At 45.6% G+C, this 24,688-nt stretch overlaps 1 protein-coding gene across 1 annotated transcript; it reads right to left on the reverse strand.

The window, feature by feature from the left end:
- Positions 1 to 433: 433 nt before the first annotated feature.
- jazf1b (JAZF zinc finger 1b) lies at positions 434 to 23,534 on the reverse strand. Its single transcript, XM_083760594.1, has 5 exons — positions 23,347 to 23,534; positions 10,870 to 10,942; positions 6,047 to 6,342; positions 4,303 to 4,472; positions 434 to 1,486 (listed from the first exon to the last, which is right to left on the reverse strand). Exons 1-5 carry the CDS (start codon positions 23,471 to 23,473, stop codon positions 1,310 to 1,312), a joined length of 843 nt encoding a protein of 280 aa, XP_083616720.1. The 5' UTR covers positions 23,474 to 23,534; the 3' UTR covers positions 434 to 1,309.
- Between the last annotated feature and the right edge of the window lie 1,154 nt (positions 23,535 to 24,688).

The following is a 24,688-nucleotide window of genomic DNA, read 5'->3' on the forward strand; positions in this document are numbered from 1 at the left end:
ATTGTAGATTGGTTATATTTCACTATACTTGAAATAGAGCTTAAGTGATTAATAATACGTTTTGGATCCCAGCCTGCAGGGAGAGACTCAAAACAAATTGAAGCACTGCTCTGAAGCCTGAAGGTCTTTTCACTCTTTCAGTGAACGCCGTACGGTTGGTGCGTTGTAGACCAGAGGTACTATTGGCAGTACGGTTGGTGCGTTGTAGACCAGAGGTGCTATTGGCAGTACGGTTGGTGCGTTGTAGACCAGAGGTACTATTGGCAGTACGGTTGGTGCGTTGTAGACCAGAGGTACTATTGGCAGTACGGTTGGTGCGTTGTAGACCAGAGGTACTATTGGCAGTACGGTTGGTGCGTTGTAGACCAGAGGTACTATTGGCAGTACGGTTGGTGCGTTGTAGACCAGAGGTACTATTGGCAGTACGGTTGGTGCGTTGTAGACCAGAGGTACTATTGGCAGTACGGTTGGTGCGTTGTAGACCAGAGGTACTATTGCCAATACGGTTGGTGCGTTGTAGACCAGAGGTACTATTGGCAGTACGGTTGGTGCGTTGTAGACCAGAGGTACTATTGGCAATACGGTTGGTGCGTTGTAGACCAGAGGTACTTCTGGCGTCCTTAACGCGTTGGCAACTACTTTAATAATTACAAAGTGCTTGGAAGTCCCTTCGCCACGGTACGGCGAAGGGCGCTGGAATAGCTGGGAGCCACGATGACACCGACCAACGAGTTCCCGCAAAGATTCTGAGGAACTGCTTCGTCAAAACACTCGGGGAAGGATGGTGGTGCTGGAATACCTAAAACTGTCACCTGAGATCATCTTTTGGTGGAAACTAATTCTATATAATCTATTCCCTCGCCCTCCCCTCTCTTCCTGTTGCAGGGTGGGGAACATAGAACCTGGGGAACATGGGTATGCGACCACTCTACTCAACATGCTCCCATCCACAATACAAATGTCCAAAGAAACAAAAATAATAATGCATATAAAAATAAAATAGAGTGATAGATAGCTTAAATGTGCAAAAGTACAAACATGTGAACCACGCAAAGAATACAGCATTCCAAAGAAAAGGTGGAAAAACAATGTATTTAAAGCATGCAATCAAGTAGTGTTGGTTCAATAGCGAGAAGAGAAGAGAGAGGGGAAAAGAGGTAGATGGAAAGTTAGACAAAAATGGGAGAAAGAGGGGGGGAAAGATAAGGGGACCATAGCCACTGCTGGTGATGGTGGTGGTGCAAGGTGTTTGGGTGGTGGCTGGGTGGTGGCGCCATGTGTTTTGGGTGGGTGGTGCCAGGGTTTCTTCCTACTGCTGCATCTTGCGGAGCATGTCGGTGGAGATGGGCGGGTGGAAGTTGATGGTGTGGTGGCGGAGGCCCTGAGAGGTCTTGTAGCTCTTCCCGCATCGGCACTTGAAGGGTTTGCGCACCCTGATCTGCGTCCGGTGGCCGTTCTTGGCGTGGTACTTGATCCCGTTCACGTTCTGCCAAGAAACGGGGGGAGGGGGAAGGAGAAGTCAGGCCACGTCCGTCAAGGAATCCCAATAGGCTCTATGCACTGCACACACGCCATTTTGGAAAGAATTTGGGCCCCCTTTACAGGTGTTACCGATGATACTAATGAAGGCTCTGTTCCATTCTGTGTAAAACAGAAGTCAGGATGCGTGTTGGCTCACTGGAAACACTCTGCTACACCAGTGGGTCTCAAAGTGTCCTTGAGTGGGTTCCAAATGGCCCCGTACGGGTGTGTAACTCAAGGGTGTATAGATGGAACCACGGGACCATTTGGTTCCATTTGTACACTCTCAGAGTTATGGGGGGGGGGGGGGGGGGGTCCTTGAAATTAAAACGTTTGAGAACCAGTGTACACTAAATGGAACAGAGCCTTAATTAGTATCATGAGTAACACCTGTGAAGGAAGTATAGGAAGGGGCATAGAGCCCATTTGACTCTCTCGCTACGGCGCTACCATGACGTGCAACAACACCACGTTTTTTTTTTTTTTAAGATATTTTTTTGCGGCTTACGCCTTTATTGATTTTTTAAGGGATAGAAAGTAGGCAGACAGGAAACGGGAGAGAGATGGGGGGATGACATGCGGTAAAGGCCGTGTCGGGTCCGGGAGTCGAACCCGCGGCACACCGCGACTGGATCACCAGTCCGGTGCCCAGACCGTTACGCTACGGCCTGGGCCAACACCACGTTTTAGAGCATACAATAATCTGGCATCAATGTGGCCCCTGGGCACACACATGCGGCCCCCACCATCACTTAATGCGGCCCCACAGGTTATATTATAGAATATTGATATATTATATTGATTTCAGCTAATTACTAGTGTTAAAATGTTATTGTCTTTTTCTATGTCCAAATATTTGTATTTTTACGGTCAGACTAATGCTCCGTCGGAATTACATGCGGTCCCCAAAGTTAACATAACTAACTAAATGCAATTCAAATTAAATAAAACAAGTTACTTTTCAGGATTACAATTTTAAAAAATAGCAAAAAAAATATTCAGGATTTCAATTCAAATATATAGCTGATCTACAGCTAGATCGGCTATTTTTGCCACGACACTAATAGTATGCAATGTGTCCCCTCTGGAGTGAGTGTGGAAATATAGTGGCCCCTCTCCATCGTCAACGCTGCCCATCCCCGTTTTAGAGCATAGCAACATAAATAGTTGACCTTAATAACGAAAATAACTTCAAGTTGGGTTTTTCGGCGACCCCCATAACGCTAGCAGCATCCTGCTAACCATCTGTGTGCCACTGTAGTACTGCCGAACAGAAGATCTTAGAGAAGATAACCGAAACGCATTTGGACGAACGTCAAATCTATATACACCCTTGTCCTCCGTTTTCGGTGTGTTCCGAGGGCTGCCTACTCGCTGCCGATGACTATGTCATCGCCCGTAACCCTGTCATTCACGTCAGCAAATGCAATTTTCTCAAGCTGCACATAATTTATCCCCGACCGCACACGGCCCAGATGTGAATGGAAAATGCAGTAAAAAAAAAAACACTCAATCGCTGAAAGTGGACTAGATGTAACGCAGCCATGTTGACATGCTGTTATGCTTCGGTTAACGCATCCTGGGCGGGAACCCCTTTTGGTGTTTCAAGCATTATGTTATACTTTAGCTGTTGAAAAATAGCAGATCTACAAGCTCATAGCTGCTATTTTCGAAAAATCGTGAAAATGTGGCGCAAATCATTGAATATATATTATTTCCGAGCTAACGTTTTTAACTCAGATCTTTGCTTCTGGGGGGTCCCTGGAACAACATATTTTCCGATGGGGGTCGGTGGCCAATTACAGATAATTATGGGGCTCCTAGCTTGACATGGAATAGTTTGAGAACCACCGACATGGAAACATAAGGTTTTTCATAAAACTGTCATGATTTAGAAGACAATTTGCTGAATCTGGTGTTAGGTCTAAATGGGTTAACACCCTAGTGTTGTTGTCCATTCTCTACAGCAGGATGTCTGTCTGCAGCATGGTGACTTCACATCCGTCTGCGCTGATGACGCTCTGTGGGCAGACGAGGGGCCGACCACATCAGAGCTTCAAAGGCTTAGGGTTTGAACTGTACGTGGCTTTCGTTTTGGTATCTGTCGTGTCATGAAGGGCTACTGTATTCTCAGACTGGCAGCCCCCAACTTTTGCCCTAATCCAGATTGTATTTGTTTTTTTTAACCCATTATCTATTAACCTGAGATCAGATTCTAAAAATGTCTTCTATATCCTGACAGTTTTCTGAAAAAGCCATGTTTCTATGTCAGTCGTTCAATTTTTCAAAAATAGCAGACCTACAAGCTCGTAGCGCGCCACTCGGTGGTGCGCTACGAGCTTGTAGATCTCTATTTTTCAATAGCTAAAGCATGACATAATGCTAAGCCCAAAATGGGTTAATCAAGCATGAACTGCAGAAATAGGAATAGGATTGGAAACCGATCTTTGTCAACCAGAAACAAAATGGAACAAACATCTGCGTTACTTAAATTTACAAGAAGTCTACACAATTAGAGAATGTATAGAAGAGCAGCGTTTTGCCTGTCATCTCTCCTATACGGTACCAACGTCAATACAGCATGGAAACGTGTACCGGTACATATTCTTAACTTTCGTTTTTTTGCCAGGTCTGCGAGGCTAAATGTCATCAAATGGCGGTCCGTGGGCGGTGCATACTTCGTTTAGACTAGTCATTGGTTAGACATGGGTTAAGTTTAGGTTTAGGTGTGCTGCCCCATGGGAGGTTAGGGTGAGGGGGCGAAGGTCTTCTCTACCCTACCTTGTATCTCTTTTTGCAGCCCGGGACGGGGCAGGCGAAGGGCTTCTCGTCCCCTCCGTTCATGCACATGGAGCTGAGGATGGACTCGGAGCTGACGGCGCTCTCTGTGGTCCACGACTCGTCGCTGTCCGAGTCCTCGTAGTCCATGTCCTCCTCGTCACACTCGCTCCCTGAGATTGACATTTTGACAAAGCATAAATATCCCATAATAATGAACAGTTAAAAGTTATCAACTATAGCACCAATAGGTCTTCTTAACCCATTTTGGACTGAGGTCGATAAAAAAAAAAAAAAAAAGGCTTGTAAATCAAAACATTTTTCTGAAAAACCTATGTTTCTATATGTCAGTGGTGCTCAACCTTTTTCATGTCAAGGACCCCCAGAATTATCTCTATTGGGCCACGGACCCCCATCTCAAAATATGTAGTTCCAGGGACACCCCCCAGAAGCAAATATTTTAGTTAAAAATGTTCATTCTGAAATATATATATTCAACGATTTGCGACACATTTTAACGATTTTTCAAAAATAGCAGAGTGGCTCGCTACGAGCTTGTAGATCTGATGTTTTTCAATAGCTAAATTATAACATAGCTAATTTAAAACACCAAAAGGGGTTCCCGCCCCAAAATGGGTTAATAACTAGAATTGGGAGATGCATAAACCTTTCTGGACTGTTTTTTAAGGCTAATGTTCCAACGTCACGTGCTTCCTTTTGCAGCTGAGTTTGTGGAAACACTGAAGGATGCCAACCGTGGGAAAGAATTCAGCCCCGTCCGCAACGTCTCCCGGGGGTCTTACTTGCCGCCATTGTCTTATTAATTAACATTTTAAGATTAAATAATATGAGAATGTTTTGGCTCCAAGGCCACAAAAAACGAAAAGGAAGAGAGAGAGAGACACGCTTTGGAAAGGATTTTCTTCCATGCAGTGGAAAGGATTTTCTTCCATGCAGTGAACACGGGAAACATGCTACTGAACATAAACTACTTGGAATAAGTGCACAGTATTATAGTGAATAAGTGCACATATACACAGTATGATAGTGAATAAGTGCACATATACACAGTATTATAGTGAATAAGTGCACATACTGTACACAGTATTATAGTGAATAAGTGCACATATACACAGTATTATAGTGAATTAAATAACAGGCCGTTTCTTTAAGGACTAAGCTATTCTTGAGCAGGGGTCCCCAAGCCTTTTTGCCCAGGTACCCCTTGGGGGGGGGGGAGTTTTTTCCAGGTCCCCCACTCATCCTCGCAACACCTATAAGCATATTTACAACCTTACATTTAGATGCCAATTTGGAACTATTTGTATTAAAAGCTTTTCAATCAAAGTCATGTGTGTGACATTTCCTTTTTAAAACAATGTTTTATCATATCATCATACTATAATTCAGTCAATGTCTGTCTGTCTGAATGTGTGTCTGTCTGAAACACCGCCGTATCTCCTCACTGCTTGCACCAATCGCTCCCACTTTTCACACAGGCATTGACCATAATAATATGGAGGTCTTAACGAAGCCCTTTTTCCAATTTCCAATTTAAGTGAAATAAAAATGCAAAAACGCACCCAGGGTGCAGTACCCCCTGCGGCGGGGCAATATCTCACAACGGGTAAGGGCTAGTAGGAAAATAATTGTGGAGAGGTTTGTCTAACCCATGTCATGCTTAGCTGTGATTGGTTTGGGGAGGGACTTAGCTATAGGTCAATTGCCTTTGAAGAGTCTAGTTTACCTGTAGGCGTGCTGCTGCGAAACGAGGACGAGGGCGTGATGGGAGGCGTGACCGGGGGCGTGAGGTTACCGCCGCCGCTGCTGCTGTGGCGCGTCGGCGCAGCCGACACGCTGACGCTGCGCGACAGGCCGCCGCCGCCCGTCAGACACAGAGGCGGCGCCGCCGACGACACGCTAACGCTGCGCGACAGGGAACCGCCGCCGCCCGTCGTCAGACACAGAGACAGCTTCATGGGCTGGGAGGACGCCTTCTTCTTCAGGGCCTCGTGTTCACGCCGCGCTGCGTCCGTCATGAACCTTGGAATGAAGCAAAAATAAAATCATGACTATTGGTATTATCATTCTAAAACCTATTGTAGCCAAATTTGACTTAAAACATTTTTTTTTAATTTTAGCTTCAAATTGACATATTGGTTGTTCAGTTTGACCCACCAGTTTTGGAGATATGGAGTAAAAAGTTCACTTCTGTGGTCTCTAACATTACACCTACGGTATAGCTACATGTTTAAGCATTTATTTTATATTTACATGTCGATTTCAGCTCGGACACTTATTTCAGACATGCTCTAGTACAGACCTGGGCATTGTACGGCCCGCGGGCTGACTGACCGGCCCGCGAAAGATTACTTGATAATTAGAAAATAAAACATACTTTCATTACCATATGGGTGGACTAAAACCGCATTGCTTTTATTTTGAAGCCCATGTATTCTCACACTGCACGCAATCTGCACGTCAACTGTGCACGTGAATTGCGTGTGGTTGAGAACCTGTCTTCCTTCCTTCACCCCCCTCTTATGCGGATTTATTGGTGACAACAGCGTCGGTGAATGCAAATAGCCATGAAGCCCAGCTCCACACGGTAGGGCAGGCGCATGATTACCACACTTCCTCGCAGGAGGACAAGTTAAATCCCATTATGCTTTATTTAACCCGCTCTAACCCGCCTCGCCAATAAAGTTAACTTAAAATATGTGTTGCTGCATCGTACGGCGGTGTTGCGCCCCGAATGTGGCATGCTTCTGAAGTTGAGAACGGTTGGGCGATGCGCCGTGAGCTTGTGGGTCGTCTGTTTTCGGCACGCGAGTCGACACCGTTGTTGTACCACAAGTAAATCTGGCAGAACGTGCACACATCATCAATGCCTGCCAGGCTGCCAAGTCTCAACAATATCATCACTGGTTGGCTTGTTATTGTGTTTTCAGAACGTTGTTGTTTAATGGTTGTGAGTGACTCAACAGTGCTCATCTCACACCGATAGTAGGCTAAGCAGTGCGCCATGTGGGTTGTGAAAGTGGCACCACCAGGGTCCTCCATGGAAGAACAACTATTAAAACAGCTACCTCTAATGTTCTCATTGTTAAAATAAAATGCTAGTATTTACATGACTTGTAACTTAAACAAAAACATAATTTTCAACTGGGAAAGGAAACGTCTCAAGCATGCAAGTACAAAGTAAAAAAAAAATCACACCTATGTGAAACGAGGGGCGCTCTTATTGTACATCATCATAAATGGCCATTTACTGCTTTTTATATAGAAATAAAATTGATATGCATAATTAAGTTCAGCCTTTTGGCCCGGCCCTCCAAATATTTTCTGTTTCTAATCAGTTTCTAATTTCTAATTGCCCACCCCTGCTCTAGTATGTGAAGAGTCTACCGACTCTGCCTGTGCTATTAACTAATTTTGGATTAAAGAAAAATGCGCGATGGCAGGCTCTCAGTCAAATCTGGTCACTAGTGTTGCTGCTTTTCCAAACGACAGCCCACGGTGGCCCAGTTGAAGAAATCACAGATTTATTTTTGCTTTCATGACATTGTATTCTGTTGCTAGTTAAATGACTTAGTTCAATTACTCTTTCATCTTGACTTAAAATAATTACGCTTTCATCTTGACTTAAAATAAGTAATGTCGTACTAGCTTGTAGAGCTGCTATTTTCGGTGCGCAGCATGCTTTCAACATAAGACACGCTGGCTTCAATTTAATTCAAATGACTGAAATCAGTCATGGTGGCAAAAACATAAAATTGTGGGGGTCCTGGCTTAACATTAAACTGTTTGACATCATACGTTTTTCACCAAACTGATTTAGTAGACATTTGTAGAAATCGGCCTCGGGTCCTAATGGGTACATTTATGTCCCATCGTACGACCAAGCATCAATCAGCCTTTTACAGTAAGGAGGAGGAGCCCCTCCTCCCGTCTTTCAGGATCCCTCTACTACCGTTGGGGGCTACTGTAAAACATGTGCTTGGAATCAATATAACCCATTTAGGCCTGACGTCGAAAAAGAAAAAAAAAAGTATTCTAAATCCTCCACTTTTCTGAAATACCTCATGTTTCTATATCAGCGGTGCTCAATATTTCATGTCAAGGACCCCAACAATTTGATGAATTGAAGCAAAGATTTGAGGTAAAAACGTTCGTTCTGAAAAATAAATATATTCCAAAATTTGCGACACATTTTCACGATTCTTCAAAAATAGCAGACCTACAAGCTTGTAGAGTGCTACGAGCTTGTAGATCTGCTATTTTTCCAATAGCTAAACTATAACCTAATAATGTTTAAAACACCAAAAGGGGGTTCCCGCCCAAAATGGGATAATATCGCTGGATCCATTCCCACAAATGAGACCAAAGTTTATGACGGACAGTAAAGCGCTCGGTTAAAAATGTACGTCATAAAAAAATAAAAATGTTCGCGCAGACGTCGCGCCAAAGAAAAAAGTGGAATTAGCCGTATTAAGCGAGACCACATCAAGACGACGTGGGTTGAGGGGTTAGACAGTGGCACGCCCCCCCCCCCTCCCCCGCCCTTTTAAAAACCCACCATTCAAACACTCTATATCAAAGTGAGAGAGAGGGATGAGTCTGAGGCAATATAAAATCCAATTACGCAACGCCAAGAGCAATTCATCTGATTAATCCACCAGATGAGACTTTGGAGACTGCAGTTTGGCCCGTGGTTTGCGTACGACATATTAGTGAAAGCTGAGTTACGCCCTTCACGTCCGTGCGTGGGTTTTATAGATATTGAACAGATATGAATAGTAGTACTAAGCGACTCCCTCCCGTTCCCATAGGCGGTGTCGTGAGGCCAGGGCCAATTAACAGAATGCACAACAAAAAGCAGAGAAGAAGAAGCGTTATCCGTTCCGAATGACCCGGAAGTGATAATCGTCCATTTGTCGAGCCAGGGTCGCGCCAGTGTTCTAACGATCGGACTATTAACATGGTCAGCGCAACCTCGAAAGAATGTTTTATTAAGCTCCCCAACATCGTACTTTCTCCGATTCTGAGCACTACAACCACTAATGGCCGCATGCGTGCGTGTGCACCGAGGATTTGGGATATGGCTGTTTCTTTCTACCATGGGAGTCCTATGGGGTCTAGTGTCGGAAGCTAAAATAGGGTAAAAATATTATTTTTTATGCTGGATTGAATGACTTATCACATCTTGTGTTCTCGTGTTTGGCCAAAATGGTTTTTAATATAGCTTTAAGTGTTAAAAAAGAGCTTCTGACTAAACCTCCTAAACTCCTTTGGATCCTCAATCATTTGGATAAACCACCTGAATCCAACTTGTGGAGTTAGGTGTTTTGTCCTCCATTGATAAGAATGATGAAGTCAGACGAATGAAAGAAAACCCTCCACATTAATGGTCAAACACCTAATTCCACTTGTATTGAGCTGGATTTGGCCGACGGCAGAGATATGCAGACATTTACAGCACATACCAAACACTAAGAAATACATGAGATTTTGGATCAATTTAGGCTGTAAGTAGGCTGTAGGTATAAATGGTTATACATAGATGTAACATTTTCTGAATGAAATTAACCTGTGTATAGGAGGGGCTGGCACCCCTCAAAAATATATTTGAGTACCATAGTGATGATTTGATTGGCTGAGTACCCCATAGTGATGATTTGATTGGCTGATCACCCCATAGTGATGATTTGATTGGCTGAGCACGGAATGTGACGTATGATGATAAGAGCGCCCCTCACTTCATACAATTGTGATTTCTTTCTTCTTTTCTTTTTTAGAAAGGCATGCATGACAATCAATAATTTCATGAGCCCAGTGGGGAAACCTTTTAAGTGGAGTCTGTTTTGAACTTAGTTTGGAGTCTCTAGTATAGATTGAGCTGTTGTTGTTGTTGTGGTGGTAGCTGTGCAGTGTATAGTATGTGGTAGCTGTGCAGTGTATAGTATGTGGTAGCTGTGCAGTGTATAGTATGTGGTAGCTGTGCAGTGTATAGTATGTGGTAGCTGTGCAGTGTATAGTATGTGGTAGCTGTGCAGTGTATAGTATGTGGTAGCTGTGCAGTGTATAGTATGTGGTAGCTGTGCAGTGTATAGTATGTGGTAGCTGTGCAGTGTATAGTATGTGGTAGCTGTGCAGTGTATAGTATGTGGTAGCTGTGCAGTGTATATTATGTGGTAGCTGTACAGTGTATAGTATGTGGTAGCTGTGCAGTGTATAGTATGTGGTAGCTGTGCAGTGTATAGTATGTGGTAGCTGTGCAGTGTATAGTATGTGGTAGCTGTGCAGTGTATAGTATGTGGTAGCTGTGCAGTGTATAGTATGTGGTAGCTGTACAGTGTATAGTATGTGGTAGCTGTGCAGTGTATAGTATGTGGTAGCTGTACAGTGTATAGTATGTGGTAGCTGTGCAGTGTATAGTATGTGGTAGCTGTACAGTGTATAGTATGTGGTAGCTGTGCAGTGTATAGTATGTGGTAGCTGTGCAGTGTATAGTATGTGGTAGCTGTGCAGTGTATAGTATGTGGTAGCTGTGCAGTGCATTGTGGTCACCTGTTGATGTAGCTGAGGGCGACATAGGTGGGCTGCTGCTGCTCCTGTTTCTCTAGAAGACGGGGGTCTGTGTCTGGGGGGGAGAGAGAGAGAGAGAGAGAGAGAGAGAGAGAGAGAGAGAGAGAAAAGAGTGGTAGTGCTGTATGTACAGTATGGTGGGAGCAGAGGGGGGGGGGGGGGGGGGGGGAGGGGGAGCCCCTGCCTGTAAAACAACATTATCTAAAGCTGCTTCTCAAGAGGGCTGTGATAGACTGCTGCCACCATGTGGTCACATTAATGACTGCACCGGATAGATACAGACAGACACACACCTGTTCAAAAGTCTTGCAGTAAGGTTTGAATCCTGCTCACCATCACCTCATTTGAATGAGGTGATAAATAATCTCTTTAATCTACACATTTCTTTGTCTTTTTCACCCGTAGCAGTAAATGCGTCGAGTCGTGCTTTCTGAAATGAGTCAGGATTATTAAGGAACAAAAGCAGGGTAAGGAAACATAAGGGAAACGGTAACCCCAACCCCCACCCATCTGGGGTTAGAGGCGGCCAGTTGTGTTCATGTTGTTACACATAATACTGTCACTTTACAGCTTGTATGTACACCGTCTACACGCAGACATACAGTATATATATACAGTACACGTAAACAGATGTTTATGAACCAGGAGTAAGGTCCATGCAAGGTCCTTTACGTACCTTAGGGCAGTGGTTCCCAAACTTTATTTTCATGTCAAGGACCCCCAAATTGACACCAATTAGCCCGCGGACCCCCCATTTGAAAATATATGCCAGGTACCCCAATAAGATATATTTTTTATGGCTCTATAGTTTAATTTCAAGGACCCCCAGTTTGACATGCATTAGTCTACTGTATGGACCCCCATTTAATGGCATTTCTATCTCTGCATGGGACCCCCAATTTATATTGTTAAAATCAATGCTAATTTAACTCTGAGAGTGTACAAATGGAAACCCTAAAACGGGTCCATTTGTACACTCACTGAGTTACAGACCCATAAGGGTCCAAACTATCATTTAGCTGGGTCCCCCCCTGGAATTCCCTCAAGGACCCCTGGAGGTCCCCGGACCCCCACTTTGGGAACCACTACTGCCTAGAGGCCTGAGAGAAGAACTGTTCAGGCCGCTCACGTCTAGGTTTGAGATGATTTATCTCAATCCAAAGATGTATCGTCTTGCGATACTAATATGCAGACATTATAGGAAAAGAAATATAAAGCTTGGACCTTTATTATGACAAGCCCCCAAAATCTATACGACACGTGCATTTCTACAGTATGAAAAAACAAAATGCACTTTGCATGCGACGCACCGTGGATGTGTAAATCGCTCACTCTCTCAACGCGTTTTGCCCTTCATTCACACACACACTAGATCACCTGGTACCCTCTCGTAAAAAATAAAAAAAAACTCTCTTTCCAAAGTGCTTCTTAAAGCAAAGCCTGGCTTCTCTGTGGGTGGGCTGCGTCACTTCACTTAGCGCTTGTCTCTCAGCCATCTTTGTCGTCATCTAACGGCCATAATTAGAAATCTAGCAAAAGGTTCAACGTGGACAGAAGTTGCAAAATAACCGTGTGAGGAAAAACGTGTCTAAATCTAAGGTGTACACACACGCACACGCACAGTCGCACACACACACACACGAGCACACAGAATTCTTCCGCGGTAATGGCTCACAGATGCACAGGTCTTTCCATCCATAAAGTAAACACCAAACGCACGGTGTGCCCCGTGCACATTTTAACAATACGCTACTAGCCCTAATCCTGCCGCAAAAGGCCCAGTGAGGGCAACGGCAAGCAATTCGGCTTAACGTGAACCACATTCAGAGAGGGGGGGCTTTCTGACAGGAAAAGGGGGTAAATAGAACAGAATGTCATTTAGGGGGCGGCCATTCTTTCAGAGGTGGCAGGCTGGGCCCTGGGCCGTGGCTCAGTGGTCCAGGCACCTTGGCTGGTACTCCGTCCGGTCTGGCAGCGTGCCGCGGGTTCGACTCCCCATCCTGACGGCCTTTACTACGTGTCACACACCACCCCCCCCCCCCCCCCGCCTATTTCTAACCCTACAATCTAACCCTCTATATAAAAGAAAATACAAAATAATAAGGCGAAAGCCACAAAAGAAATACTAACAAAATGGAGGTGGCACTATAGGCTGGCAGCGTCTTATATGGGCTCAGACGGACCCAGGGGTCAACAATATGTATGTCGGCCGCCTTGTTTTTGTATTTTCCGTTTTACACACCATTAAAATGTTCTTATTCTGATCACGAGATCCAATTACTGAATGTCAGGTCTCCAGGTTGGGTATACCTCAAACCCGGCCTAACCCAACCATAACCGCAAGCGAGGGAGCAAGCGCATGTTCGACCGTAGTTTCCGCATGTCGGTCAGTTGGTGTGAACTATACATGGCATAAAGGGAGTCCACCCAAGGGGCCAGTGAGGCTCTCCCAACATTGAAGCACTGGGCCCTAGTGGTAAGAGGAGGGACTGCAGGCGGACCCGTGGAAGTACGATTGGGAAAACCCTGTGCAGCTGGGCTTTAACGTTGAGCCGTTTTTCACTTCCGCATTTTGGGCACCAAATTTTGGTGCCGGACGTCGACATTTTTCAGAAATAGCAGACCTATACAAGCTCGTAGCGCACCACTCGGTGGAGCGCTATATGAGCTTGTAGATCTGCTATTTTTCAATAGCTAAATTACAACATAATTCCCGCCCCAAAATGGGTTAAAGAGGTTAAAAGCTATATATAAAAGCGACACAGATGTCGTCCTCAGGTCTGAACGGGTTCAGAGACCGCCGTTGTTCTTCCTGCTGCCGGAAGCACTGGAGGAGGAGGAGGAGACGGGAGGAGCTTCAGAGCTCTTCGGGAGGTACGACGTGAGAGCGTTTCCTCTCTCAACCCCCGAGTGCATGAGACCAAATTCCCTAATGAGCAGCTAGACAGTGTGTGTGTGTACGTGCGTGCGTGGTGATGGGGAGGTTCCTGTGTTGGACTAGCTCAATTAGCTCATACATACTCTGTAAATCAGCCACACTTCAGGTGGGACAGGGAAGGGGGGGGGGGTGTACCGCACAATACCTCACTATTCTTTTTTGGGTGGGGTGCCACCCCCACCCACCCACCCACCCACCCACAGTGCCTGAGATTAGGAGCAGGGCTGCATGGGGTCGGGGTGGGTGGGGGATGGGGGACCACTCTGTGGGCTCTGTGCAGGTGGTCCTCCACCTTGGTGGTCAGCCTCGTTAGGGTCGTTAGGGCTATCAGCCTCGTTGACGTCCTCCTGGCCGACGGGGACACTTCTAGAATACAACAACGGGCGACGAGGGTGTGCTCTGGTTGGTTGGGTGGCTGCACCAGCTACTATAGTGCAGATGTATTTTGAACTTTATTGTTGTATATGCCGTTGCCAGTATGAGCTATGCTACTGTATGGGATCATCTGAATTTGCCCCTAGATCAGATTAAAAAAAACACAGACAGTTTTTCTGAAAAAGCTAGAAAATAGCAGACCTATACAGGCTCGGTGGCGCACTATGAGCTTGTAGATCTGCTATTTTTTCAATAGCTAAAGCATAACATGATGCGAACACCAAAAGGGGTTCCCGCCCCAAAATGGGTTAAAGTATCTATCTATCTTTCGCCCCACACACACACACACACACACACACACACACACACACACACACACACACACACACACACACACACACACACACACACACACACCCTTCCCTTATTTGCTTGCAGGACAGTCTACAAAATGGCGATATTTGCATGTTGTTCAGCCTCTGTAATTGGGAAATTGGAATGTACACACACAGAGCACTGGGCCCAGTAGTATACTACTACGGACCTGGGGGAGAGGAGGCGGAGGGGGTGTTCAGTGCGGAGTGGCAAACATCATGGTGACATGTTTACGACCGTTCTTGAGCGGTGGTGGGGGCCGGGAGTGGCAGCACAGCTAATACATTAAGATGTGAAACCTCCCAAAAAAAAAAAAGAGGAAATGAGAAATCTCAGCCTCTAGTAGAGTAGAGAGCTCTGTGTTGTTATTCTACCACTGCTGTCTGGAGCGTAGCCTGCGGCAAGAGCCACAGGGTTCACACACACACACACACACACACAGCAAACATCGGTGGCACGCAACCAAGCCCCCAAGTGAGGCTCTCCAGCGTTGAAGCACTCGGCACTCCCTAGTGGTTGGAGCGTGAACTGCAGGCGGACCCGTGGATTCATGACCGGGGAAAAACCCGTGCAGCTGGGCTTTTTTGGGGGCGGGAACCCCTTTTGGTGTTTAACATTATGTTATAATTTAGCTACTGGAAAAATAGCAGATCTAAAAGCCTGCTATTTTTTTTTTTTTTAATCGTTAAAATGTGCCTCAAATCTTTCAGAAAATTGTCATGATTTTTTTTTGACGTCAGGCCTAAATGGGTTAACGTTGAGTGTGCTCGGTTGCACCGAAATGTGGCGGTCAAATGCGGAAGTATAGACGGTTCTTCCGTCCGGGTGCTTCAAAAACGCCACTGAGCAACTTCCAACTGGAATGAATAACAGGGGGGGGGCTATCAGTATTCAGTCTCTATCCTTTCATTACTCTACGCACGCAAACGCCACGCGTCCTGAACCAAACCAAACGTACCTCCCCTCCCATAAAGCTCTGTGCAGTCAGAGGGGGGAGGAAAGCAGACCCTGGCCTCTCCATACAGCCTGCAGCAGCAGCGCACCACAAAACAACAGATCTGCTGTCGGGAGGTGAGGAGGAGGAGGAGGAGGGTTGGGGGTGGGGCTGTGGGACGGGAGGGCCGTAATTAGGTCCTCCAGGTGCAGAGATCGGGGGCACCGGTCACTGCTTTTCCCAAATTTATTACTTCCGCTCAATATTTGGGGTGTGTGTGCGTGTGTGTGACTGTGTGGGTGTGTGTGTATATAGCATTCTTCAAAAAACGACAGCGACAAACAGGTTTAGTATTGTTGGGAGCAGAAACCACTCAGCCACTCGCTCACTCAGCGCTCTGAATTAAGGTGCTTTCTGGTTTGTCCCCATGGTCGTGTCACTAGACAGACCCCAGTAAGTCTCGTGTCTGTCCCTTAGAGTATATATGAATAGAGCGTCGCAGTCCCTCCCCCTTTCAGAACAACGAGTGGCCCAGGAAATGGTTCTCCATTCATTTTCACCATAGGCGATTCCTAAATTATTTATTTAAAGACGGTTACGCCGCGGACAAAGCCAACTCGGATCGTGACAAATCATGACAATGAACACAATGTTTTGGGCCGATCAAATAATTTATAAGAAGAAAAACAACAAAAAAAGTGTTGTAACCTGCCGTTTTTTTCTACTTTCTAATTATTTGTTTGGCCCAAAACATTGTGTTCATCGTCATGATTTGTCACGATCCGAGTTGGCTTTGTCCGCGGCGTAACCGTCTTTAAATAAATAATTTAGGAATCGCCTATGGTGAAAATGAATGGAGAACCATTTCCTGGGCCACTCGTTGTTCTGAAAGGGGGAGGGACTGCGACGCTCTATAGAGAAGGCACCCAGAGGAAACACTGAGGCGAAATGCACATAGTGGCCGAATGAAGGTATTGCAGTCGGCCCCAAACACATGACGCGCTGGTCCGTTGACCATCATTGTGCACGTTCACGACGGAAGCACGCTCGTGCGCGTTCAACGGCAGCGCGTTCATGTGTTTGGGGCCACTCACTATTGCAATGCATCCCAGAATGCACTCTGTTCCTACCCGGAAAGGAGTGAAATCGCCTCATGCGCTTTTGAGCAACTTAATGCAAGTGGATGGGAGGAGAACTCGGATGTCATCTCTATTCATATATACTCTAAGGTCTGTCCCCCTGGTCGTGGTGTCTCTAGACAGACCCCAGTAGGTCTTGTGTCTGTCCCCCTGGTCATGGTGTCTCTAGACAGACCCCAGTAGGTCTTGTGTCTGTCCTCCTGGTCGTGTCACTATAGACAGACACCAGTAGGTCTTGTGTCTGTCCCCCTGGTCATGTCTCTAGACAGACCCCAGTAGGTCTTGTGTCTGTCCCCCTGGTCATGTCTCTAGACAGACCCCAGTAGGTCTTGTGTCTGTCCCCCTGGTCATGTCTCTAGACAGACCCCAGTAGGTCTTGTGTCTGTCCCCCTGGTCATGTCTCTAGACAGACCCCAGTAGGTCTTGTGTCTGTCCCCCTGGTCATGTCTCTAGACAGACCCCAGTAGGTCTTGTGTCTGTCCCCCTGGTCATGTCTCTAGACAGACCCCAGTAGGTCTTGTGTCTGTCCCCCTGTTCATGGTGTCTCTAGACAGACCCCAGTAGGTCTTGTGTCTGTCCTCCTGGTCGTGTCACTATAGACAGACCCCAGTAGGTCTTGTGTCTGTCCTCCTGGTCGTGTCACTATAGACAGACCCCAGTAGGTCTTGTGTCTGTCCCCCTGTTCATGGTGTCTCTAGACAGACCCCAGTAGGTCTTGTGTCTGTCCTCCTGGTCGTGTCACTATACAGACCCCAGTAGGTCTTGTGTCTGTCCCCCTGGTCATGTCTCTAGACAGACCAGTAGAGTGACCCAGAGTGGCGCGCTATGAATTTGTAGGTCTGCTATTTTTGAAAAATCGTAAAAATGCAGCACAAATCTTTGAATTTATATTCTTTCGGAGTGAACGTTTTTCTTTTTCAACGTCGGGCCTAAATGCCACACAAGAACAGTAAACCATTGAGCACAGAGCTTTTGGAAGTTTAACTACTGTCAGCTATAATGGTCATGCTGAAAATAGGTATGCCAGGTTAAATATGTATGTTAAACTTGTATCGTTCCCATTTATTATACAGGCTCATTTACTACCCAAAGTACCCATACAGCCAACTGAGTCAGTTGGGGTCACAGTTGCTATAAATAGCCCATCGGACAATATTTAAATAAATCATCCCATAAAACATACCCGTCGTGGGCAAGGTCTCAGAAACTGTAAAAAGTCAGGCACGCACTTTTATTGTGTAGACCAACCAGTACACACATTATCAGCTTTTTACTGCTTTTAAAAAAGAGGGGGACCACGAAAGGGGAAACCCAAAGCAAAACCAAACCAAACCGCCCTGCAGCCAAATTTGAAAACATTTGCGTTTATAAAGTGTGTGTGATATGCGGAACAAGCTCGACGCGGTGATGTGGTACGAGTGAACAGTGAAACACTTGTGGGTTTTTGTGCCATGTGATCCCAACTGGCCAGTTAAAACTTTTAGTTTGTAAAGAAATTCGTACCAGTTCTCCTCTCAGGTTGTCGAGAGTTATTATAGGCCTAATGCTGCATTCAGGTAGAAATCAGGTAGACGGCAAAGATTAAATCTTTTTAACATTGATGCCGTCTGCAGTTACCATCGCCGGTTCTGGCTGCCGTGCCGTCCTGTTCCGTGAATGCAGCATTAACTGGAAAATAAGGCATTTTATTGTTTTAATATAAATTACTATTAATATACGAAGCTGGTTAGAATGAATCTATCACACGTTCCACACCCCCACAGGGAGTGCAGTGCCACGGTGTCGAGTCAGTCGGACCCACGGTTGTCCAGAACCGCCACAAAAGGTCTCTGGACAGAGGCCAGCTCCATATATAGAGCTGGCCTGTTCTGACATCACAACACTCCATTACTTGGTCGTGCCTGACACAGAACACCATATATAGGAATAAAGGGACACAGAGAGATAGATTCAGAAATCTACAGCCGGGTGCCCGTCTAGTTAATAAAACACACCATCATCTCCTATATTGCAGACAGCAGGCCAGATCAAACGGACACCAAACAACTCGCCCCTTTACCAACTCGCTGTTAATTTAGTAGCTCCATCCCTCTCCCTGCTGAAATGATATGATTGTATAGTACTCGATCTCTGTACTCTGTAAAAGCAAGAAAGAATAACATGAGACAGAGACGTTGACTGCTTACTTTCAGTGTCAATCCACTTAGTTTCTTCCATGTAGCCCATGCTTTGTAATTGCATCATCATGCTATTATTATGTCCATGGATATACAGAGTGAACTCATCAATTATATATTACTATGACAACACCTTTTATATAACCACCAACATGAATTATGTTAGTCATTTACAGCTAGGTAGAGTAGTGGGGGGCGAGATGGAAAAAGGGGGCGACTGTACCCGTTATACCGATCAAACAACAGCCCCCCTCTTATCCAACGGCAGAGCAGCACCCCCTAGTGCTCGGACCCTGGGCCGGCGGCCCCGCCGCGCGGAGGAGAGGGAAAACGGGGACAAGCACGCAAGCTTGTTTTCCAGGCGCCTAATTATAAAAAGGAGAATGTGTTTTAAGCAGCAGGCCACCAGATGAGGAGGAGGAAGAGAAGCCAAATCAAGCACCGTCTCTGTAATTAGGGTTCACAGGCGCTTGGCAGGACGCGCCAGATTTCACACTTCTCCGAGCTAGCGGGCCACAGGCCGGCAGATCTAAGAGGGGCACTGGAGGCTTTTTCCACTCTGGGGCCAGCTAATTGCCTCGTTATTCCCCAATAAGTCATTGGGAGCCATTTTCCCTGGGCTAACACCTTGGACACATGCACGGCACACAATCAGAGAGGGGGCAAAGGATATTAAAACAAGTCGAGCAATAAACAAGAACAACAGAAACGACAGCTGCCTGGGCTGTGTCCGATTTTTACTGCATTGACATACTGGACGGGCGGATCTGGAGTAAATTATGGCTAAATAAAGTAGCTAATTTAGAAGGGGAAAAAAAACAATCACACCTGTGTGAAGTTAGGTGGCGCTCTTATCATAGTACATCATCATACATCATCTCATTCCGGCCAATCACAATTTGCGTCCTCACCTTCGTCTTCAATGTTTGCGTTTACACAAACACTCAAAACTGGCCATTCATTGTCAATGGCATTTAATGTTTGTGTTGGGGGACAATGACGTAAAACTGGCCATTCATTATCAAATGCATTCAATGTTTGTGTTAGGACACACTCAAAGCTGGACACAGGAGGGGCTAGCGCCCCTCAAAAGAATTTCCCAAACTGTCTGCTCGTCATACAAAGCAGTATCCACTTAAACAAATACACTAAAATCTCATACATACTGTAAAGTTAAAATGTTTCTCAACCAATGGATCAGAAGATGTTCCGACAAGACTGACTTCACAGGGGTTTTCAAGTGGGCATCCCACCTCACCAGAACAGAGCTAATACAGTAGGATTATCAAAGACTCTAGCCACCCAGCCATGGACAGTTAATACAGGATTATCAAAGACCCTAGCTACCCCAGCCATGGACAGTTTAGTGGCTCCAAATCTAGAGTTGTTCCGATACCAAGGTATTCATAGCAGGGGGGGCTGACGAGAGGAGGTGGGGGGGGTCACACACATATGACTACACACACACATATGACTACACACACACATGACTACACAGTACACACACATCCATCTTCCCATCAACGGCGTCAACTCCGGGAGTGCTTGAGGTGTGTCTGTAAAGAGCTATGAGCCGGGAGGGAGGGGAGGGGAGGGGCAGCAACACCGCCGGGTAATCTCCAATTCTCCACGCTGACTTGAAGACTTGACAAACAGAGCCATGATCTCAGCCAAAATATCCCAAAACAATGTCCGGGGAACAGAACTGTTCCTTTTCCTCATCAGACTACTTTCACTTTAATTAAAAAGGTAAGATGCAGTGGCTGTAATTGGGTCAAGGACCTTGCTTTCGTGAGCAATGGTGTACGAGATTGGTAATAAATTGGTCAAATCATGACATTGTTAGACCACCACCCGCCGCCTTTATGGCTGAAACAATTTAATTCTTTACCGTTGATCATTGATCATGCTGAAACAATGTAATGTATACGTTTGTTGTGAACTGAAAGCGCACCACTGTGTTTATTAGCAAACTGTAAATAAAGTAGGCTACAAAATCGTGGCGACTGAGAACCACGAGTATTCTGATGTCATCAATATGACTATCCGTGTGTAGTGAAACAAAGACATTGGAAACAAAGACATTGCAGCGCGCACGCACGCTACCAGTCTGCTCACTAACTAACTATAGTTAAAGGTTCAGTGTCTTGCCTGCGGGCACTACAGCAGCACTAAGCCAGCCAGGGGGCAGCCCTAGGACCTGACTGAGATCCTTCCGTTTTGTCAAGCAGCTGCATGCTTTACCTCCTGAGCCACTACTGCCGCCCCTTCAATAAGCCAATGACGAGATGCTATCTCTCAGGCTGTGAAGCTCTTTCATGCGTGGAGGACAGAGGCATCAGTGTTCTCTCGGGCTCAATAGATTACTCTGTGGAGAGAGAGAGAGACTGAGAGTAGCAATGGGGCGGCAGTGGCTCAGTTAGTGGCCGGTATAGAGGGTATGCACATTCTTAAAGTGAATGGCACATCGAGTGGCAAAGCAACATGCAAAGTGAGTTTAACATTGTTTAACGTCGTTTAATGCAATCATATTGGACTTTTCTGTTTTGATGAATGGGTTGTCACGGCCAGAAAGTAGGTTTTTTTGCCACTCAGTATAGGCACTCCTGCATAACTTCCGGGTTTGATGATGATGATGTCACATGCATACCCTCTATAGAACCGTGAGGTTCCCACTTCGATCCCTGTGGGCTCCCCAGAGTTATAGTGTCGAAGTGTCCTTGAGCAAGACGCTGCTGAACCCCCGAATTGCTCCTGGTGTGCAGGTTGGTGCCTGGTGCATGGTTTCCTCTGTCATCTGTGTATGTGGGTGGGTGAATGTAATGCATAATCTATGAAAGGCGATATATAAATGCACCATTTGCCATTGAAGTCACATCTGCACCCATCCGGGGTATGACATGACAGCCAATCCCTATTCTCTCTCTCTCTACCCCTTCTCTCGCTCTCTACTAGAGCGAGATAACTTACTTTCCAACCCTGCATACCAACGCTGAGCAGAGGCCCTCTGTCATGATGGCTTTCCGCCTCGGAGGAAAGCCTGGTCTGTGTGTCATTATTAAATTGCCGTGTGATCCGGTCGGGAGCGGATGATATCGTTTAATACGTCATGTTGTAGTCATTGTTTTGTAGTCATCAGGCCGGAACCCGGCCCCCAACCAAACCAGACAACATGACGTATAACGATATCACCCGCTCCCGACCGGGATCATAAACCCAAAGAAGGAATGCTGCCCAGGCTAAAAGAGGAGAGCTCTGTGAACTCATAATCAACGTCCTAAACATTCAACAGATCCTTCCTTCCTATATCCTTCCCACCTGGCCAGCCCAGGGTGACTCATAGCCATCTAGTCTGCTTCCATCCACAGCCACTAGACATTAATTCATGCACAGCAGAAAGCCACACAGGTACACTACACACACACACACACACACACACACATAGCCCACAGCTGTTGTGCATCTCACGTTGACCAACGGAAAGTAAAGGTAATACATACAACTCTAAAGCGTCACCACTGCAGATCAAATATAATGGGTATCATGTGTGCTGTACATTTCATGCTATACGTGTTTATGGCGGGTCAGGAGGAGTGGACATAAATTGTACCACAAAAAAAACTATATTACACTACTATACATGTTACCATGCGGTACAGAACTATTGGTGGTGGTGTTTTTGCATATTAGTACTGTATATTTGTCACTGTTCAGATGAATTGAATATGAAGGACCCCAATCAAGGAAACAAGGGGTTTAATTAAATCCTCTTGGTATTGAACTGTACTTTTGACTACTTTCCTGTGCTTTAAAAAAAAGTATTCAATCAATCAAGCCAAGGCATTATATTACAACTAAACCAAACCAATACAAAGCAGTGGATCTGTAATGCTCTCTTATTTCATTGTTATGATTTGCTTCATTGACAAGCTATATGATCAAGCATGCAGTAGTTGTGAATCTGCACGGCGGCCTATGTATATGCGCTGCAATAACTTATTGCGGCGCATACATACATAAATACATAATAGGCCGCCGTGCAGACCGTTATATTGCCAATAATAGGTCTATCCATCCATATAAATAAGATATAGCCTAATCCTCCTATAATGACACCTTTCCTGGGGCGACCAAACGAGACAAAGCCTACTGGGTGGTGGATTCTGTTATTGTGGTCGTTTGTAGCTAAATAAATGCAACACAAATGCAACAATGCAATCTCAGCACATTATGCTGCCGGTCGTACTGTAAATACACGGAAACATCAATAGTTACCACACCTAGCAACAGCTGCTGTCAGGACGCAGGAAGTAGCCTAACGCTATAGAACAGCGTCTCTCGATCGCTGCAAACCTCGGCCATTGCAGAGTTGCAAGCAGCAGGTAGTAATATTATTATGACTTCTGTTATAGTGTCAGCCAGAGGGGGGTCAGTCAGTCAGTCCCCGGGTCCAGCCCCCCCCCCAGGTCCAGCCCCGGGCCGGGGCCCCGGCGGTGCTGCATGCATTGCATATTTGCTTACCGATGTGGTTATCCTCGATGTGCACGATAAGTTCGGGCAGAGACTCGAAGTGAAGACCGCAGAGCCCGAACCTGCAAGTGTTGTTGAAGAAAGAGGCAGCCGCGATGCAGCCAGTCATGGACATCATGGTCGGTCGCTGCTGCTGCGGCGCACTCACTGCTGATGCATTGGGTTTGGAAATACTGGAGGACTGATAGACAGACAGACTGACACAGACAACAGCTGGATGAGCGCAGCAGCAACAGCAAGTCGGTGGGTGTTGTCTACTGACTGCCTTCTAATCTATTCTACACACATGATCCCATGGCTCGGCCGCTCGTGCCTGCACTGATCGTGCCGTAATTGGCTAGATTGGGTTGCCTGACAACCAACAGTGGTGGTCAAAAGTAGTACATTTCTTTACTTTCATTAAAAAGGATCAATGACTGGAATTGAACATTTATTTGAGTAAATGTTGCAATAAATACTGCAGAGCATCCGTTTATTTTTTGTCCCATTTCTAAACATTTAGTACTTTAGTGAAAGTACAAAGGTATTGGCTTCAAAAAATAAAAAGTACTCTAAAACAGCTGTACTAGACCAGCTATTTTCAAAAAGTAACCAGGCAGTAACTAACGTTTTTAAAATAACTGTAGTGTAGTAAAAAAGTACAATACTTGCCTCTGTGATCATGTAGTGCAGTCTCTGCTCAATAATTATTTATTTTCTCTGGCTTTTACAATTTCTGTCATTTTGGTTTTGTGTGCAATGCATGGCGTCTAACTAACCCACAGAAGATGATTAGACCAACCAACCAGCTGTTATCACTGATAATTGATTAGCCAATTAGAACTATAGGGGCGGCCGTTCCTCCCAGCGATGGGATGTACCATACATGAAGAACTGAAGAGAGAGTGGACGGTTTGTTTATCATCATTATTTTATCACCTGTTGAATGTTTGAAACACTTTGACTTACCATAGTAGATATACTGCAATATCCTAGTTTATCCAAACAATTTACTGTAACTATATATATATGTCCCCGGGCGAAACGTAGGCTAGGCTATACATGTGATGTATATTGGTCAGTTGTAAAGTGCACCACACAATTCTTTCTTCATGCTTGATTTTAGGCGGCAGTAGTTCAGCCTGGACCGAATATGGCACAGCACAGGCTATATCACATACAATATATTTAAGTAATGCATTTTTAATAATCATATTTAACCTTATTAGTTGTGTAACTATGGAACTGGAAGTATTTTTGTTTTATTTTCAGAGGTTATCGCTGGGCCAGACAGTTCTAGAATATGCACCTTTTTCTTCTGGCCACCATGAGGCAGTATTGTTCAACAGATAAC

This window comes from Protomyctophum parallelum (genome assembly GCF_964188405.1).
Source record: "Protomyctophum parallelum genome assembly, chromosome: 3".
NCBI lineage: Eukaryota > Metazoa > Chordata > Actinopteri > Myctophiformes > Myctophidae > Protomyctophum > Protomyctophum parallelum.

What these genes read in the sequence shown, in the direction of transcription:
- jazf1b (XM_083760594.1), bottom strand. Translation starts at nt 23,473, where the DNA reads ATGATGTCCATGACTGGCTGCATCGCGGCTGCCTCTTTCTTCAACAAC. An exon ending in TCGCAGCAGCACGCCTACAG is followed by an intron (nt 4,473 to 6,046) that starts GTAAACTAGACT and finishes TGTCAATCTCAG; the next exon opens with GGAGCGAGTGTGACGAGGAG. An exon ending in GCTGCAAAAAGAGATACAAG is followed by an intron (nt 1,487 to 4,302) that starts GTAGGGTAGAGA and finishes GTTTCTTGGCAG; the next exon opens with AACGTGAACGGGATCAAGTA.